The sequence below is a fragment of the Peromyscus maniculatus genome, chromosome 19 (assembly GCF_049852395.1).
Source record: "Peromyscus maniculatus bairdii isolate BWxNUB_F1_BW_parent chromosome 19, HU_Pman_BW_mat_3.1, whole genome shotgun sequence".
In the NCBI taxonomy this organism is placed as follows: Eukaryota; Metazoa; Chordata; class Mammalia; order Rodentia; family Cricetidae; genus Peromyscus; species Peromyscus maniculatus.
This window is the reverse complement of record NC_134870.1, coordinates 22,349,057-22,369,850: the sequence shown is the minus strand read 5'-3', so window position 1 is coordinate 22,369,850 and position 20,794 is coordinate 22,349,057. Positions and strand designations below refer to the sequence as shown.

General features: G+C 51.2%; 1 protein-coding gene across 17 annotated transcripts in view; it reads right to left on the bottom strand.

The window, feature by feature from the left end:
* Bin1 (bridging integrator 1) overlaps nucleotides 1-20,794 on the bottom strand; it is a 60,631-nt gene that overhangs the window by 29,024 nt on the left and 10,813 nt on the right. For all 17 annotated transcript variants that reach the window (XM_006977936.4, XM_015996644.3, XM_042264238.2 and 14 more), the window contains exon 2: nucleotides 2,140-2,220. In XM_006977936.4, the coding sequence (XP_006977998.1) occupies nucleotides 2,140-2,220 (81 nt within the window). The remainder of the gene's footprint in view (nucleotides 1-2,139; nucleotides 2,221-20,794) is intronic.

Here is a 20,794-nt window from a genome sequence, read left to right as displayed (position 1 = left end):
TCCATGTGCTGATGGTTCAATGCCTTGTTCTGGAACACAAGAACTTAGAAATCCTAGACCCATGCCTGTAAACACTGTGGGAAGAATAGGGAGTGCCGCTCTGTTGGGCCAGGCCACAGAGACCCCAGCTCCTCCAGGCCACAGGGACCCCAGCTCCTCCAGGCCACAGAGACCCCAGCTCCTCCAGGCCACAGGGACCCCAGCTCCTGCCTCTGAGCTTCCTTGCCCCACCCCTCCCCACCAGCCCAGCCTGCTTTAAAGAGACTTCTACCAAGCTCACAGCATCCAGTGGTCCTCAGGGCAGAGTGAACTTGGGAGGAATTTAAAGGGCCAAGAGTCCTAATTTTAATCCCCCCAACCCCCTAAACTAGCCATGTGGCCTTAACTGCTGGGAAGCGCAGTGCTTCACCTGACAATAAAGAAAACAGCAGGAGCTGAGGGTTTAGCTCAGTGGGTAGAGCGCTGGCCTGGCATACACAAATCCCTGGGTTCAATCCCAAGCACACACAGACTGTGTGGTAGAGCAAGCCTGTAATCCCAGCTCTCAGGGGATGAAGGCAGAAGGGCCAGGGTCAGACTTGGCTACAGAATGAGTTCAAGGGCATTCTAGGATACAGGAGACTCTGTCCCAAGGGGGGAAAAAAAAAACATGAAATAAAGAATACGGGCCTCATTTCAAGGCTCTGTGGGCCGACCATACGTGTGCAGATAATGGCGGTCTCCTACAGGGCTTCAAAGCTGCCCACAGCCTAGGGGAAACAGCCAAGTAGGGGACATGCCCCGCCTGTACGATAGGTGGAATCAGAGGCCAGGGCTTCTGATTTCTTGTTCAAGCTCAGGTTTTGCAGATGGAGAAACAGATGCCCCTTGCCAGGGAACCTACTCAGGCCTTGAATACCTCCTGTTACTGCCCGCCCCCCAGGGTGATGGCTATGGTGACTCCCACTCTTGCCTGGGGAACCTCGTGAGTTGAGGGGAACCTCTGGCAGACCAGGTTAACTTATCCTTGAGCCCTCTCTCCTCACGCGCTCTCCAGTGCTCTCCCTACTGCTCTCCAGCCCCCTCCCAGCATGCTTCAACCCTCTCCACCATACTCCAGCTCTCTCCCACCATGCTGCCACTCACTCCCATATCCCAGGCCCAGGGCAATGAGACCCTTCCGCTAGGTTCCAGGCCAGCTGCAGAGGCTTTGATGGGCACCTTCAATGTTACCCAAGACCTCAGTTATTGACCGTGTACCGTGAAGCTGGAGTCTCCCAGCCTGGGGCTACCCCACCCCATTTCCAGCAGAGCCCTAGCCTCCCCCTACCCCTTGTCCTGACCCATTCTGTGGCTTCAGATTCTCATGGGACTGTCCTGAAGAAGTCACAGGCCATGGCCCAGCTCAGCCCTCCCTCCTCCTTGCCCTCTCCCCCAACCCCAGTCAGGGGATGGTGTAGGCCATCTCCATTTGGGATGTTCAAGGTTTTCCTTTCTGTAGGGAAGTCCTCCTCCGGATCTAATTATTGCCTCCAGGCTGCCTACATAATTAAGCCTGGAATGTGTCCTTGTAAAGATGCCCTGGGAGTGCTACCAAGCTTTGGAACCAAACAAATAGCAACTGAATACCTCCAAAGCTGGGTGGCCTTGGGTGACTGACCCTACATCTCTGAGCCTCACTGCTTGATCTATAAAAGGGGGACACTGGTACAGCTGCTCTCCTTGACTGTCTGGAGATACCCACAAGCCATCTACAAAGGACCAGCTAGCCTGCCATACAGCTGAGCACCCATGATGTCCAGATGATGCCTAAGCAAATCCAGCCTGCTTGGATCCCCACATTAAATGCAACAGATGCTCCTCTCCTAGCAAGAAGTTCCTCTAGCTCCCACTGGCCTTGACATGTGAGCTTTTCCAGAGTCTGACCACAGTCCTCAGCTCTTCCAGGCTTCCCCTTCCCTGTTCCTCACTATAGGTTTTCCCAAGAACCTGGCCTCTTCTCTCTGAGGGTCTCAGCCAGGACCAGGGCATCCCCCTCTAGGAAGTCCTTCACAACCTCACCAACCCACATCATTCCCCGTTCTGGCTTTTCCTACTCCACAAATACGGTCCTCACCATCTCCTACCTGGCAACCGCTGTTCACCTCCAGAAACACTCACCAGCTGCTTATTGAAATTCTGGACGCACTGTTCAAACTGCTCATCCTTAGTCTCATCCGCCTTCCCCAGTTTCTGCAGGACCTGCCGGCACAAAGAGAAGGGAAGATCATCAGCTTGAGAAGCGCAGTGGCTGGAACAAGGGTGCTCAGCCGCTAGAGGGTGGGACACAAGGACCATGAGGACGGTCATTGTGCAAGGGTCAGAGTGTCGTGTCGTCCCCCCACACACACATCTGTGTTGGAAAGTTATCCTAACAAGGCAGTGTGGGCAGGTAAGTCCCCATGGAAGGCAACCAGGCCAAGAATGCTTTTTCTTCGTGGATGGATAATGGATGTCATTATCAATGGATTAGGTCAGTTATCATGAGTGTTTTAGCTATGTGGGGTTCCTCAATATCCACACATGATTGGTTCCAGGACTCTGTCCCAATACCAAATTCCATGGGTGCTCATTCCTTGTATAAAATTGTGCAGTATTCCATAGTAATGCACACACACACACACACACACACACACACACACCCTATATATATCAACTTAGATAAGCATCTCTCCTACAACTGTCTGCCAAAGGCCCATGCATTAACTTGGTCTCAAGCCTATGGTACCACTGGGATATGGTAGAACCATTAGGTGGAGCTTAGTGGGAGAGAGTTAAGTCACTGAGGACATGCCCTTGGGGGCTGACAGGGACCCCATCCCCTGCTCTTTCTCTCTTTTGCTTCCTGGATGCTCTAAGATAAGAAACTTTTTCATCCATATGCTCTCCCCAAATATGACATACTAGCTCACCTTGGGCCCAAAAGCAATGAGTCAAACCCACTGAGGATTTTAACTACTAAACCTCTAACATGTGCACCAAACAGACCTGTATCTTTTCTTCTGTTTTGTTTTGTTTACCTTTTAAAATTGAAAAACAATATTTTTCATACGCTATATTCTGATCAGATTTTCCCCTCTCCCAGCTCCTCCCAGAACCTCCCACCTCCCTATCCACCCTATTTCACACTTTTTCTCTCTCAAACACACACACACATACACACACACACACACACACACACACACACACGCCCCACAAAATCAGGTATCTAAATATACAAGCAAAGATCAGTAAGACACACACACACACACACACACACACACACACACACACACACACACACACACACACAAATGTCCAAACTAAACCATAAGGAATAAAAGTATACAGAAAGACCACTGAGTTTACTTTCTGTTCTACTGCTGGGCATGGGGTCTACCCTGAAGTGTGGTTACTATTCCCAGTGAGACTCCATTGGGAAGAACTAATGTCTCTTTTGCAGATGGGTACCAACTGCAGACACAGCTCCTTAGGAGTGGGAGCCCTTGTCCACGTCCCCTTCTCAGCACTGGGACACCATCTGGCTCAACCTGTGCAGGCCCTTTGCATGTGCCACAGTATCTAAGGGTTCATGGGTGAATCAGTCCTGTTGTGTCTGAAGGACACTGTTTTTGTGGAGCCACCCATTACTTCTGGCTCTTACCATCTTTCTGCCTCCTTTTCCCTATAGATCCCTGACCCCTGAAGGGAGAGGTTGATGAAAACATCTAATTTAGGACTGAGTGCTCCAGAATCTCTCACTCTCTGCACATTGTCCAGTTGTGGGTCTCTGTACTAGTTCCCATCTCTGATGACGGCTGAATGGAGCAATAGATATATGGGTGTGGCAGAGTGCTATAAGGAGTCAATTTATTGCTATGTTCCTTTGGTAGAACAGTAGTACTTGGTTTTCCCTTAGGCCCATGGTTTGTCCAGTTTCAGATTCTTGGCTGTCTGAGTAGTGCCAGACATGAGTTCCGTCTCATTGAGGGGAGCTAAAATCTAAAGAGAGAGTGGTTGGTTACTCATACCATGTTTGTACCACTACTGCACCAGCAGGTTTACATGGTTTATACCTGGGTTGATGATTACCTTTCTCCATTGGTAATGTGCACAGTACCTTCCAGTACCTGAACACTAGTTAGGAGAGGTGAAGGCTCTAGGTAGGTACCACTTCAATTTCTCTGTGTGCAATGAGATATGTGAATGTTGTCTTCAGCAATAGGGCCTTACCGTCAGTTTCTGACCATGATGGATAATCTTTTTTATGTGTTCTTCGATTCGGTTTGCAAGTTCACAATTGAGAAATTTTGCATCTATGGTCATAAGAGAGATTTGTTGGTAATTTTTTTTTCTTTGTTGGGTCTTTGATTTAGGTATAGGTATAACTGTGGCCTCATAAAAAGAATAAGGCAATGTTCCTTCTGTTTCCATTTTGTGGAATAATTTGAGGACTGGTTGATGATGCTAGTTCTTCTTTGATGGACTGATAGAATTCTATGCTGAATCCATTCTTGCCCTGGGCTTTTTTTTTTTTTTTTTTTTTTGAGACTTTTAATTGCACTTTCTCTTTCACTATGTTTATGAGTCTGTTTAAATTGTTTATCTGATCTTGGTTTAACTTTGGTGGGTTGCATACATCAAGAAATTTATCCATTTCTTTTAGGTTTTCCAGTTTGGTAGGGTACAGGTTTTTAAAGTATGTCCTTATGATTCTCTGGATTTCTTTGGTGTCTGTTGTTATGTCTCTTTTTTTGTCTCTAATTTTGTTAATTTGGATCTTCTCTCTCCAACTTTTAGTTAATCTGGCTAAGGGTTTATCAATTTTATTTGATACATAATGAAACTCTTCATTTCATTGCTCCTTTGTATTGATTTTGTTTGTTTCTATTTCATTGATTCCGGTCCCGAGTTTGATTATTTCTTGCCATCTACTCCTTTTGGGTACAAGTTCTTTTTGTTCTAGATCTTTCCAGTGTACTATTAAGTTGTTAATATGGAACCTCTCTGATTTTTTTTTTTATGTAGGCACGTAGTGCTATGGACTTGTCTCTGGGAGCAGCCTTCACTGTGTCCCGTAGGTTTGGCCATGTTGTGTTTTTATTTTCATTCAATTCTAAAAAGTTTTTATTTCCTCCTTAATTTCTGTCTTGACTCATATTTCATTCAGTAGAGAGTTGTTCAGTTTCCATGAGTTATAAGCTTTCTGTTGTCTCTTTTGTTATCAATATCCAGCTTTAATCCATGGTGGTCAGACAGGATGCAGGGTATTATTATTTCAATTTTCTTGTATCTGTTGAGACCTGCTTTGTGTCCAAGTATGTGGTCAGTTTTGGAGAAAGTTCTAGGAGGTGCAGAGAAGAAGGGAATTTTCATTAGGTAAAATGTTCTGTAAATATCTCTTAGGTCTACTTGCTTTATTACGTCTGCTAGCTCCAGTACGTCTGTGTTTGGTTTTTGTCTGGGTGACCTGCCTATTAGTGAGAGCTGGGTACTGAAGTCACCCACTACACCATGTAAGGCTCAATATGTGATTTTAGCTGTAGTTGTGGTTTTCTTTTTTTTTTTTTATGAACTTGTATGTCCTTGTATTTGATGTATAAATGTTTAGGATTGTAGTATCTTCTTGACGGATTTTTCATTTGATGAGTACGTAGCATCCTTCTCTATCTCCTCTGATGAGTTTTAGTTTGAAGTCTGATTTGTCAGATATTAAAATGACGACACCGTTTGCTTCTTAGCTTCATTTGCTTGGAATAACTTTTCCCATCCTCTTACCCTAAGGTGATGGTGAGGTGTGTTTCTTGGATGCAGAAGAAAGAGGGATCTTGCCTTCCAATCCAGTCTGATAGTCTGTATCTTACTGGGGAATTTAGATGATTAACATTGAGAGTTCCCAATGAACAGTGTTTACTGATTTTATTATTTTATTGTTCTGGTGTGGGTTTTTTCTCCCTCTTTTCATTTACTCTTCAGGTATTATGTATTCCTCATGTCTTCTTGGATGTGGTTGACCTCCTCAGACTGAAGTCTTCCTTCTAGTGCCTTCAGTAGGGCTGGATTGGTAGATAGAAACTGTTTAAATGTGTTTTCTCGTGGAATGTCTTTGTCCATCAATTATGATCAATAGTTTTGCTGGATACAGTCCTCTGGGCCAGCACCTGTGGTCTCTTAGACTGTAGAGCATCAGCCTGGCCCTTCTGGCTTTCAGAGTCTCCATTGAGAAGTCAGGTGTTATTAACGGGCCTGCCTTTTATGTTAGTTCATCTTTTTCACTTGCAGCTTTTAATATCCTTTCTGTGTTCTGTATGTTTAGGGTTTTGCTTATTATGTGCTGTAGGGAATTTCTTTACTGGACTTTTCTATTTGGTGTTCTGTATGCTTCTTGTACCTTGATGAGCACCTCCTTCTCTAGGCTGGGGAAATTTTCTTCTGTGGTTTTGTTGAAAATATTTTTTGTGCCTTGACCTGGGTTTTCTTCTCCTTCCTCTATTCCTATTACTCTTAGATTTTATCTTTTCATAGTGTCCCAGATTTCCTGGATGTTTTGTACCTGGATTTTTTGACATTCAACATTTTTTTGACTGAGGTACTCATTTCTTCTATCTGGTCTTTAATGCCTGTGGTCCTCTCTTCCATCTCTTATATTCTGCTGGTGAGGCCTGCCTCTGAGGTTTTTGTTTGACATTCTAAATTTTTCGTTTCCTGTTTTATTTCCGTTTCAATGTTCTTCAAGTGATTCTATTTCTACTTTCATGTCTTGAACTGTTTTCATTATTTCATTTAACTATTTCTTTGTGTTCTCATGGTCTTTGTTAAGGGGTTTATTCATATCCTCTTTAAGGCCCTTGAACATATTCATAACTGCTGTTCTGAAGTCCTTGTCTTGTGCTTTAAAATTATTGCATTTCTCAAGGCCAGCTCTCACAGAGCTAATAGGTTCTGGTGAAGGCATTTGTCTTGGCTGCTCAGGTTTGCATTGGGGTCTAGACATCTAGAGTCATGATGATCGGAGTGTTTATAGATGGTGATATCTAGTCTTGGCTTTGTTGGGTGGATTTCTGCTCTTTGGTTTCTGTTGCCCTCTCTGGCTCTTAGGCAAGTGTGGTGGCTGTGGGGGCCCTGGCAGAGAGTGCTTCTGCAGTCAGTGGGTGGCAGAAAGGAATGGAGATGGGCAAGGGGGAAAGGCTGAGAGGGGTTCTGTGAAAGACCTAGGAAGATGGGGTCCACACACTCCCTGGACAGAGTTCCAGGAGGAGGGGCATGGCGGGAGGAGGCGCTCCTGCAAGTAGGCTGCAGCAGGACAGACAGTAAGTCTGGACAGACAGGGGTGAAAGGACCAGGGGGTTCTGGGTCTGTACCAAGAGATGGAGTCTCGGTGAATGGAGGTGGAAGGGAGGCGGAGCTCCTGCAAGCAGGCTGCTGGGGAAGGACTCAGCTTAAGTCTGGACAGAGCATAATGGGAGACCAGCAGGGTAGTGAAAATCGCCTGCCCCAGCGCTCAGTGTGGCCACTGTGGGTGCCTGGTGGCACCAGGGGTGTTTCTGGATATCCGTGGCTAATGCAAAGGAATGCAGATGGGCTGGAAGGGAAGGCTGAGAGGGTCCCGGAGAAAGCGCTAACCAAGAGGCAGAATCCCCGGTGAATGGAGGTGGGGTGGGAGGCTGGGCACTGGCAAGCAGGCTGTTACCCGGCTGAGGGAAAGACACATCTTTCCTCTCTTTTAGGTCCATTGTCTAAAGTATTTGTTTCAATAATGGGAAACTGACTAAAATATTTTTCTGGCTCCCCTCCCCCTCCTCTCTTCCTCTCTTTCTGTGTGTGGTATATGCCCTTTATGTCCTTGTTCACAAGGATGTGCACAAATGTGTGCATGTGCGTGCGTGTGTGCGTACAAGGGTCAAGAGTCGGTATCAAGTGTCAGTTACTCTCCACCGGGATTTTTGAGACTGAACCTGAAGCCCATCCATTTGACTAGATTAAACTGGCTGGCCAATGAGTTCCAAGGATCTGCCTGTCTCGGCTCCTCCAGCCCCGGGGTTACAGACACGCACTGTACATCCAGCTTTTATGTGGGTGCTGAGGATCTGAACTCAGGTCCTCAGCGTGATACAGCATCTACTCACCAACTGAGCCGCCGCCCCAACCCTGGACCATTTTCTTTCTAAATCACCCTGCCTGTATCGTAGCAGCAAGAAGTAGATGGAAACAGTAAGAATGAGGCCCTCGGGACTCCTTACCTTCTATCGAAAGGAAAGAACCTTCTGGTTCTGTCTTCTCCTACCAGAACCAGAAGGGGAATCTCAGACAGGCTGTCATGATGTCACCACGAAGAAAGCTTCTGAGACAGTGTTAGAGACCGGATGCCCCTCCCTACTGATCCCACTGCACTGCTGGGAGCCCCACCCACTCAAAGTAGGCTGAGCAGAAAAGGGGCCAAATGGGGTGTCCTCAGGGACTCAGATGACTCCGCTACCCCTGCCAAGGACCATGACACTGCAAGGAGGCCCAGAGGAGGCACAGGACAGACCACCACAGGCCAGAGAGGGTAGTAAGGGCTGCTGGGGCTGGCTGGCGTCACTCAGAATCAGCTTCCTATTTGAGTAGACCATTAGAGGTGACATGGGCACAGACACTCTTGTTTCTTTTGCCATAGCCCAGCAGTCAACACTGGGCCCAACCATACTGTCTCTCACAGTCCTCCACCTACCTTCATATTCATACACACACACACACACACACACACACACACACACACACACACACACACTCACAAAGTGGCCTGCCTCTGGTGGCCTCTGGCCCTCCTCATCAGTGTTGGGGAAACGAGACCTAGGACAGAGGTACGGTGTTAGGTGGGCAAGGGTGGGAAAGATAGACCCAAGGTTAGGAGAGAAGCTGGGTCAGAGAGCTAAGAGGAAGGCTGAGCGGAGGGCCTGCCCAACAAGGCTCCCCACTTCCTCCCTGGGCCTTGCTCTCTCTCGCCCCAGAGCTCCCCATGATGGAAAAGGGAGAGAAAAAAAGCAAAGGGGGACAGACAGTCCGGTGATCACGGAGCCCAGAGGCATCTGCCTCACACCAGGATGTTCCGATCCACAGCTCCCTTTGATGACCCTGAGACTGGCTGCACGGCCTGGAAAGTACACTCAGGGCCTCAGCTGGGCCCTTCCCCACCCCTCTGGCCCTCCCGGACCTACACCGACCTACTGCTCCTTTTCCAGAGCCCCCCACCCCAGGAGTCTCAGTGTGTCCAGTCCTCCACAGCCACCTCTTGTCAAGCCGGACTCGAAAACAGCACATCAACCATGAACTAAGCCATCTCAACTATGTACCCAGTAAATCTTTCCCTCTTAAAAACTGATTGTCTCCTGCATTTTGTTACAGTAACAGCAAGATGACTGAGACATTTTATCAATTATCCCACCTAGGTTATGTCCCGGCATCATGGCTAAAATCACACAGGTGACCCAGATGTGGGAGCGAGGGGGTGGGGCAGTCGGGAAAGGAAAGACCTGTGGGGGAGGGGCGGCAGGCAGCTCCCAGAGAGAAGAGGCAAGAGGTAAGTCATATGGTAAAGCGGTGGGGTATCTAACGGCTCCGGGTCACTGGAGGTCACAGGACGGGAAGGGGGGTAAACATGGTAGAAGGGGCCAACAGCTTTGTGAACTTTCACCCCTACAGTGGCAAGGAGCTGTGACAGCAAGTATGGTGTAGCCCAGGGTCAGGGAAGCAGCCCCCTTCAAGTCCCACCTCACCCAAGAACCCCACTGCAGAGATCTGAGCCAGTGAGACCTTGAGGCTCTCGGGTGTGTCCAGCTCGGGGCCGGCAAGCCATTCGCAGTGGGGTATGGCCGTGAATGCAGCCCAACACAAAGGATGGAGCATTAAATTCTTCTTAAGTTTTGTGGTTTTTTTTTTTTTTTATAGAATCTGACTGCATGGCTGCTCCTTGAGCAGAAACTCTGTAGGGACTCACAGCAGGAGGGAAGACCAACTACCATGGCAGATTCCTATCCATACCATCCACACCGGGCACCCCACCACACCCTGGCCCCCGAGGGAGGCCTTCCTGACCAGCTCTAGTGCCCCATCAGCACCCTGACATAAATGTTGCTCAGCCACGTTGGGGACCCTGTTGCCATTCTGGGGTCAGGAGCAAAAGGTACTCACTTTAGGTCTAACAGTGCTTTCACCAAGACACACACACATACATACATACACACACACACACACACACACACACACATATGCGCACACACGCACATGCACACGCACACACACATGCACACGCACGCACGCACCCATGCGCGCGTGCACACACACACACACATATATATGCACACACACACATGCACACACACACATGCACATATGCACACACACACACACACACACACACACACACACACACACACACACACACACGACAGAGCCCGTTCACCCCTTTCATTGGAGTCTCCTGTGCTGAGGTCACAGACAGAGCACTGGGGAAGCAGGGGTCCTCAGTATCCAGGACAACCTGGACCAGGAAAGGAGGAAGAGGAGGAGCACAAGACATTATAAGCAGAGCCGTGAAGGGTGAGAAGGGAGGAGTGGCATTGGCCTCAGTGGCACCCAGGTATCCAGAGTTCTAGACCGAACTGGAGAAGCAGGAGAACAGGGCAGAGAGGAAGGTTCCAGAAGCATCCGACAGATGTCTGAGAGGCTGGGGAAACGGCTCAGTGGCTAAACCACTTGCCCTGCACGTCCCAAGGACCTGACTTGCGCCATGTTTGGATGCCAAACACAAGCTTCCAAGAAGCTTCCTCTTTCCACCTCTGCTCTAGCCATAGCGTGCTCTAGTCACCATAGATCCGGACTTTACACGGTTTCCAGAGCTCTGAGCTCAGGTCACCACTCTCACGTGGTAAGCACTTTCCCACCGTCACGGCCCCAGGCCCATCTTTCCCTTCTTTAATGATCTGTCTATCTCTATCTCCATCTATGGGCTCCTGGGTCAACTCACTCTTGTAGGACACACCCGGAAATCACGGTGGGTGTCATCTAGATTCTAATTCACACCTATAACAAAAGGAAGCCTCAGACCTTCCGTGGTACTAACAGCACCTCGCATTCGCCCTGCCTGTCTCAGCTCACAGAGAACAAAGAGGAGCCCTTCACGTGGGACAACGGATAAGGCTCCCGCTGGCCACACCCCCACGTGTATGCGCTTGCCAGCACAGGAGGTCACTAAGCAGGCCCAGAGCCAGCAGTCCAGGAAGCCTTATCAGTGCCACTCAATGTCACCTCCTATCATAGCTTCCTTTCCCCACATCCTCAAGCCCTTGGCCAGATGTGAGCAGAGCTGGAGTGTCTGTCAGCGGCTGCCTGCACACCTCAATGGACGGCTCCAGACCTTCCGCTAACATCCAGCTGTATAGCCTCTCGGCAGCGGCCAAATGAGATGGCCCACTTCCTCTGGGAAGGCTGAGGTGAGGTGTCGGGCATAGGTCAATGCCTGTTGGAGCCACCTGTGCCTCTGGGAAGGGAGGAAGTCCTCCCTAAGCCCCCCAACATCCGATGTGGCCTTCCTTGTGACCTAAAGTAAGAACAGACGCTCTGGGTTCAGCTGTATCCCTGAGCGTATGAGACATCCTGCCAAACCTTCCAACTCTACAACAACCCACCCCCTCCCACAGACACAGGCAAGACCCCTACAAAAGTCCCATGGCCCATGCCAAGGACCGGCCACCATCCCAGAGGGCAGGCTAAGCTCACACAGGCAAGGCTTGTTTGAACTGGAGTCCGATCATTTCCTATCTCCCTCAATGGGAGGCCTGGTGAATGGAGAGCAGAGAAGACAGGACACTCAGTCTCTCACTGAACCTTAGACCCTGGACAGTCACCTCGTAGACTAAGACCTTCCCTCCATCAGTGCCAGGGTGAGACTGAGCCTTCTAACCTTGTGGGGACACGCGGACAGACACACACACACACACACACACACACACACACACACACACACACACACACACACACACAGGACAGGCGGGAATAAGCATGTTCCAGAACCCAGGATCAAATCCAGGAGCCCGGGAGAAAAGATCACGGGAAAGCTGGAAAGCCCAAGTCAGGCAGGAACTGAAGATCTACTGTCCCGCTTGCTTGCTATGGGAAGCAGACACTGAACTCCACCCACCACTCACCCGGTTTTGTCAGCACCCTAACACACAGGCAGGCCTGCCTACACACAGACACGAGAGCATTCACTCACGCACCTCCCTCCCGGAACCCACCACTCCATTGCTGAGACCCTCAAAAAGTCATCAGGCCTCACCTTCCTCATCATCTCCTCTGGGCAAGTCTGAGCTGTAGCTGCAGCCAGAAAGTGTCTCCGAGTGAAGCCTCACCCAGTCAGTCGGCCATCTCCCCCACCCTCCCCACTGAACTTCTTCTTCTTCCCAGCACAGGCTGTGGTTGGGGACCGCAGGGACAGGATGCACACTCTAACGCCCTCACACACTTACAACTGGGGCTGACAGGAAGACAGACAAAAGGCCCTGTGAGAAACCAGACAGGTTTCCCCCGGGGGAGGCAAAAATGAGGAAGGGACCCCAGAATCAGGCCAAAGGTCTGTCCATCTGTCCAGGTACCCCTGAGTTTTAGACTGATTCCCTGATACTCTAGGGTATTCTCCTGTGGGCCCCTCCTTACCCCTGCAGGCAAAGATTTATTTCACTGACAGTTCCACATCATGGTCCATCACTGAAGAAAGTCTGGGCAGGAACTCAAAGCAGGAACTGAAGCAGAAGCCATGGAGGAGAGCTGCTTCCTGACTCGATCCTCATGGCTTGCTCCAACTCCTTTCTTACAGCATCTGGGACCACTTGCTCAGGGGTGGTACCACCCACGATGAGCTGGGACCTCCCACACCAATCATCAATCAAAAAAATTGCCCCATAGGCTTGCCAACACGTCAGTCTAGTGGGAGCATTTCCTCATTTGAGGTTCCTTCTTTCCAGATGACTCTGGCTTATGTCAAGTTGACATAAAACGAGTCAGCACAGGAGGTCCACAGACCAGGGCCTGGCGAAGAAAGGGAACTCCAGGTTCCATCCAGTCCTGCTGAATTAGTTTTAGGTACCCCCCTATGCAGCCCCCACCCTGAGTTCCATGCACAGGGAAGCCTGAGAAGCCCTTGCTCCTGTGGCCCAGCTCCCTCCATGTGCCCTGGCCTTCTGTGAAGCTTCCCTGCTTACCTCTGCAAGGACAGGGGGAAGGTGAGTGCCAGGAACTCACACTTTCACTTTGTGTTCACTGCGTCACAGACCTGTTCCCATCATTATTCTTTTTGCTGCTCAAATGTGGCCATGGGAGCCTCCTGACGTATCCCCATTTATCTTCCTGCACTTCGGTTCCAGCATTGCCAAATGCTCCAGGCTCCCCTGTCCTGTCCTGTCCTGCCTCTACCCTAGAATCAGGCCTTTCTTCCCTTCGGGTTTAATGCTGCTACTGGGAATCCCTGCTCCCTGGCATTTAGTCTTCCCCTCACGCCTCAAGCTCCTGAGTATTACCCTCCATGACGGTCACGATTATCAACTCGACAGGGTATAGAATAATCTAGGAAATGAACCTTTGGATGTGTCTGTGAGTTTTTAAACTGGGTTAACTGAGGGGGAACACCCACCCTAAATGTGGGCAGCCCCATCCCATAGGCTGGGGTGCTGGACTTCAGAGAAAAGGAGCCGAGCACCAGCACTGGTCTCTCCTTGCTTCCTGACTGTGGATACCATGTGACCAGCTGCCTCATGCTCCTGCCATCACGGACTGTATCTCCTCAAACTATAAGCCGAAATAAACCCTTCCTTCCATAAGTTCCTTCTTGTCAGGTATTTGATCATAGCAGTGAAAGAAGGGACTAAAACACCCTCCCTTCAGAAATAAGAAAAGCAGGCCAGGGTAGACCAGATGGCTCAATGGGAAAGAACCTCTTGCAGTAGTACCTGAGGGCCAGAGTCTGATCCCCAGCCTCCATGGTGGGAGAAAGCAGGCACACGCAGGCAGGCAGGCAGGCGCACACGCACGCACACATGCGCGTGCGCGCGCACACACACACAGGTACATACATACATACATCAATTAATTAATTAATTAATATATAATGAATTTTTAAGTAATAAAAAGGAAGCAAGCAAACACACTATTGCCCACATTGCTAAGCAGAACAGGGCCAGGTCTGTGGTTTTGAAGTAGCCATGAGTCAGTGCTGCTCAGCCCCGTCAATGTGGGAAGAGAGACAGACCAGGACCAAGCCACCCAGGCTGCTCTGGCTAGTGCTGAGTGTGGTTGGCTCCTGTATTGATCATATTCCTCCAACAGGGGGCCCTGGCTCAGGGATGCTCACAGGACTGGCCAGACCCTTTTCCCGGTCTATTCTGCCATTTGAGATGCCTCCAACCACAGCATCCTCTCTTCCTTTCTGGAACAAGAAGGCTATGGCAGCCATGTTGTGAAAGAGGAAACTGAGGCACACCAAATAGGGTGGCATAGGCCAGGACTACACTTCACTACCGGGTGGTCTCTGGATGCGGCTCTTGCCACATGCGCTGGTGACAGCTCGAGGGGTGGCGTCTCATCTCACCAAGCCCTGGTGAGCTCTGCCAATCTCTCCTCGGAGTCTGGGTTCAGACACTGAGGTCTAAGCACTTGGTGATGATTCATATTGACGGTGCGTGTCTACGAAGGATTTTCTGGACTGGGTTAATGGAGGTGGGAAGACCCACCCTGAATACAGGAGGAACCAGACCATAAGCGGGGGTCCTGGGGTGACTAAAAAGGAGAAGGGGAGCTGAGCATCAGCATTCATTTCTCTCTGCTGCCTGACTACAGACGCAATGTGACCAGCTGCTTCACGTTAGTGAGGCCATGTCTTTCCTACCGCGACGGACTATATAAACCTTCCTTCCCAAGGTTGCTTTCTCAGGTATTTAATGCACACTCCGTCCCTCCGGAGTGGCCCTAACAAAACCAACTGAGCCTGCTCCTGACACCTTAGGCCTGAGAAGCCGATCCAGACTGAGCCGTTGCTGTGCCTTACCCCGACTCCAGGAAGGAAGGGAGAGCAACCAAAGAGAGAGGTTAGACCTGGGGCTGGCATCTTGGGAGGGTTGCAGGCTACTGAGCCTAAGGCAGTGCGCCTGGCCCAGCTGTGGTCCTAGTAGAGAGGAGAAGACTAAGTTCCCATGCAGGGGCTCAGGCTAGGAAAGCAAATCCAGGATGGAGAAGACCATGGCCAGGAACAACCCTTGGGGCTTCCTGCAGTGTAGTACCGGCAGGCCAGTCTGCCTTCCACCTTCCAGAGTAACACAAGTACCTGTGATGCTGGTCTTGGGACGAAGTCAGAGACAGAGTCCATCCCACCCCTAGCAGATTAGAGCATTCCCCAGCCCTCAGACAGCCCCTCTCCCCAAGGCAGCAGAAGCCCGTGCCAAGCACTCACATCCAGATATGAAATGACACAGAAGCACATATATCCCCCCCCCCTGCCCCATCAGGGACCCCTGCCTATGCTCTCTGGCTGCCTCTGGGCATGAAAGAAGATGGAAAGACTCATGAAGAAGCCAGAGAGCCAGGCCTCAAGAGACATGGAAAGAAGGACCCCACATCAAAGTGAAGGAAGGCTGCTGGGACCCAAAGAGTGGAAACCCACAGGGTAGAGCCCACACCTCTGTACCTGAGGTCTCCCCGACTCACAGGCTCGGGCTACCTACCCTAAGGGACAGACCTGAGTCCTCTCAGGCCAGCTTCTGCATCCCTTTACGCCATCATCCTTGAACCTCTGTTTCCCCCAGGCAGTGCTGAGATCACAGGTGTGTGTCACCAGCCCTGACTTATGCCACGTGATGCTGGGGATCAAAGCCAGGGCTTTGTGTGCATGGGGCTGATACTCTACCACCTGAGCCACATTCTCAACCCTCCAAGATCCCTTTCTGTTCTTACTGTGTTTCGAGAGGTTAAGGGTGAGTAACAGGGGCTTATTGGCCAGGTGGTCTAGTAATCAGAGATTACTAGTAATCTAAGTTCTGGAGGATGGAACTCAGGTCCTCATGTCTATATGGCAAGTACTGTGCCAACTGGGCCATCGTCCCACCCACCAAGCCGGATCTTGATTGACATTCACTCTGTCATGACTTCCATGCTACATGGGGACATTCTCAAAAGGGTAGGTCAGGAAATCCATGCAGGCCAGACTGCAGTGGCCAGAATACGGACAGAAAATGATTAAGAATAATTAAATACAGCATGAAAAACGGGCGGGAAGGGGAGATTCAGGCTTGAGCAACTAGAGAAAGATCATCATTCCCCAAGATGGAGATACATGGGGCAGTGAGGTACCCAGAGATGCCAGGAAGTTGAGGCATGAGGATCAGGGCCACAGACTCCACCCTTGGAGTCACGGCGGCTGGTTCCATTCCTGTCCCCTGTTCCAATCCTAGGTAGGATTGTTTGTACCCAATCCAGCCCACCCCATCTCATCCCCACCCTACCCAGCCCCTCCACATGTGCCCACACATACCTCTGTGACTCTCTTGAGCTCAAACTGAGTCTTCCTCAGAGACAGACTCCACCTAAGCCCACAACTCACAGACCCAGCTCCCTTCGGTAGCCTGCTTGGCTGCAGTTCTTGAGGATCCTGTAAGAACTCAGCCCATTGCCCTGGGCCCCTTGGTTAAAACGGTAAGGCGGGTTGGAGAAACAGCCCAGATGGTAAAGTGGTTGCCTTGAAAACGTGACGACCTAAGTTCAAGCCCCGGGACACACATAAAGAGACAGGCATCGTGGAATACCTGTAACCCTAGCACTGAGGGGCAAAGACAGAGGATCCCCAGTCAGCCTGGCCTATTGGACCAATGAGAGACTCGATTTCGAAAAGCAGGATGGAGAAGACGGGCCAGTGCTTAAAGAGCTGGTTATGTAAGCAAGAGGGCTGGGAGTTCAGGGCCCCAGAGCCCATGTCCATTGTTGGGTGGGCAAGGCACCTCTCTGTACTTCCAGCCTCAGAAGGCAGACATAGGAGATGGCCAGAGCAAGTTGGCTAGTGAGATAGGGGAATCCTGGGTCTGACCGACACCCTGCCTCAGAAGAATACGGAGGAAGAGAGACAAAGAACAACTCTGGCCCCCATACATATGCTACACTCAATGATAAGACACAGTACAGGGTCCTCAAAAATCAGCAAAAGGGAAAAGTCGTATCCCTTTGGGACAGTCTTGCAGAACCAGCAGCAGCCACTATGAGGAGCCCTGACTGAGCCTCCATAGCCTGGCCCTAGTGCCCAGCCGAAAGCCCGGCAGCCTGGCATGGCCAGTGGAATGTGAATGCCACAGGGTGACCCCAGGGCCTATCATGTTGGGTGGGGCGCCGTCCTGACAGGCACCCGCCCCACCCCGGGCTGGAGTTCTCTACCGACCTGTACAGATCTCTATCATCCGAGCCACCCCTCTAGGGCTGGCGAGTGTGGTGTTATTCTCAGCCCAGCATGGGGGTGGATCTGCCTCTAAAGCCATCACCTCCCACCCCCTCAGCACCTGCTGCCTGGGCTGGAGAAGAACACACACACATGGGCCTAGCGTACCAGCTGCCTTAGCAGACACAAAGCCCTGGGTTCCACTCCCAGCGCTACAAAACAAAGGCAACGAAAAAAAAAATCACATAATTCCATAAAAGCGGACTAATGTTGGATTCCTACCTCCTCTCCAAGCCACATCGAGAGTAAATCATGGGGCTTGGGGGGGCGGGGGATGGCTCAGTCAGTAAAGGGCTTGCCTTGCAGATATGAAGACCTATCAACCCTCTCCCCCAAAACTATATGGCATCACAGTACATGCTAGTAACCCCAGCATGGGGAAGGCAACTGGCCAGCTTAGTTGGATCAGAGAGCCCCAAGCCAGTGAGAAATCCGGCCTCCAAAAAACAGGGTACCTGAGAAATGACACCTGAGGTTGACTTTTGACCTACACATGCATGAACACACACGCACGCACGCACGCACGCATGCACGCACGCACGCACAAAAGAATAAATTACAGGAACTCATGTTTCACTTACAACTTTCCGTAATTGCTTCCTATGAGGGAATAGGCACTGGCGTGGGGGGGAAGGTGCGTGTCTGTAGTCCCAGCACTCAGGAGGCTCAGGCAGGAGGACCACGAGTTCAAGGCCAACCTGGGCTGCGGAGCCAGACCCCTAACTGTTCCTGTGCCGGCAAAGGAAGTGCAGCATGGTAGACAAAGAGGAGACTGGAGAGAGGGTGAAGAGGCCGGAGAAGCCATTGTCCTGTTAGCTCTAGATGCAAGGCAAGGGAAGTTTGGGAGGAAAAGGTTCTGATGCTTGTGTGGTTTTATCAAGGCCAACCCCAGGCTCCGCACTCCAGGTCCTAAGGAGCACAGCAGAACAGAGTGAAAAGGCTTGGAGAGGTCGAACATGGCCTGGCTTGCTGTCCAACGTGGAGAGGACCACCAACTGAATGATGGCCTTGTGTGACTTCTGCCTGGGGCCCCGGGCACCACTGGACTCAACACTTCAGGGGACCCCCAGCTCAGAGAGACAAAGTGAGGAGGAGAAGACAGCCAGAGGATGGTCACTATACCACAGCCTTGGGCAAGTCACCCAGTCCCTCTCCACTGGGGCAGATACTTCCCTCTATGACTTCAGAACTCTGGGAGACCCAGCCAAGAGCTGGGTCCACCATCTGTTACTAGTGGAAGGGCTGAGGGGGGAGTCCAGGGCGGGCAGCATGGAGCCCCCCAGCAGAAGAGAGGGCAGAGGGCCCCAGGATCCAAAGCCAAGCCTCACACGCCCTCCGGTCAGACTGACTCCCTAGCTGTCCCTGCCCACAGGGCTGCTTCTTAGGTACAACCGTGACCATCCAAAGAATGGGCCCAAGCGGGGAGCAGGAGAAAAAGGTGAGGCTGGGAGTGGATGGCAACCCCACAAACTCCACAGGCTGGCCCTTGCCAGCAGTTGGCAAGGCTGCGTGGCCTGGGGGCCGACCCCCTGCAAAGGCTGACTTACTTCCTCCTTCCCCACTGAGCCTCGGGCCCCTCCATCTGGATCCGGAGCTGGGCCTGGGTTGAGCGTCAAGGCCAAGAGCCGCACTGGAGGCCACGGAGCAGCCTCACACACCCACGCTGGCCTAAGGGACACCACACACCCTGTAAAAGGCTGCAGCCTGACCTTCAGTGTCCTGGGCGAATGGTGACAGCTCAGCTCTACCACGGAGGACATCGTCACACTCCACAAGCAACTTTCTCAATGTCAGAGGGACAGGAAGTAGGGTCTGCCCTTCAGTTGAGGACAGATTCAGCCTGTCCTGCTGAAATTTACCCTTCAGCCTCTGGCCAGCCATAATGACTCACAGAGTCTCCAGTCTTTCCTTCAAGAGAAGGTGGTGGGTATATCTTGACCCAGCTGCTACCGCCTGCTCAGGGAGCAGGCCAGCTTTAGTCCTATCCAGCCCTGAACCTCTGAGAACCTTTATTCATAAGAAAACCCAGGCCTTAGTCACCTTGGAATGCATCTGGAGTCGATGGGGAGATCCAGAATCATGGAGACATCCCTGACACAGTGAAGGGTCCATTCACTTTCTCTAGAGTCTCAGCCTCCGAGGTCGCTGTCCACCTCCCAAACATATACCAAGGCCTCAGTCACAAAGGCGGCCCACATGGGGTTCCATCTGAAAACACAGAGGCTCTGACATCTGCTCTGGGGTAGACACTACCCCTCACCCATCCTCTCACTCCCGGTGTTCAAGAGGACAGCACAAGGTGAACAAAGCTGGGGGAGGGGGGGAATGGCTGAGCAGGAGACAGTGTAAGGACCTGGGTTCAAATCCAGTACTGGGTGGGTGGCAGGAGAAGATACAGGGAATGCTTGGGTTGGACCTGCTGACTGCCAGTCCAGCTTCAAGTTCAGAGGCCTTGACTCCAGGGAATAAAGCTGAGAATGATATTATCAGGACACTCCACCCCAATACACACACACACATGCACGCACGCACGCACGCACGCACGCACGCACGCACGCACCGTGGGCAAAAACAACCTGGACTCAGAATGAGGTCCAAGACAGAGGAAATCCCAGGGCTTCCCCAAGCAGATAGGGGAGGAGGAAGGGGAGGAGGAAGGAATATACTCTGTGCCCTCTGACTCCTCCTCCTCCTCCTCCGGCCCCAACCTGGAGCCACAGACAGCATTACAGCTCAATTTCTAGAAACCTCACATCAGCACAGAGAAAATGCGAAGGCTAACTGCAGACTATCGGGGCCCTCCCCAAGATCTCCCTGACACAGAGCAGATTAGCCCTGTCAGGAGAAGGGGGAGAGGGTGGGATGGGAGAAGAGGTTCTCTCCCCGCCCACACAGACTTAGAGGAAAAGTGGTCTCAGAGAGCAAGCAAACCCTAGGGCCACGGGACAAATCCTCTCTCCTCTCTGAACGTTAAATCCTCTTACCCATCCCTACGACGTCACTAAATTTTCTTCCTCCCTCATACCCCATCCAGCTTCTACTCTCCTCTTGTCTACCTGCCAGTGGTCCCGTCTAAGTCAGAGCCCCGATTGACCTCATCACGCATGTCTGACCACTAAGCCACAGTCCCATGGCGTGTGCAACAAGGAGTAAGATAGCTCATGCCATCCTGGACTAAGAACTAGGGAAAACACAGCAGCCAGAAGCATGGAAATGGGGTCCACTGACGACGACCTCTGGGTATCAGGCCAGTGCCCAGGACTCAGCGGTAGGGGGGGGCCCAGGCTTGCT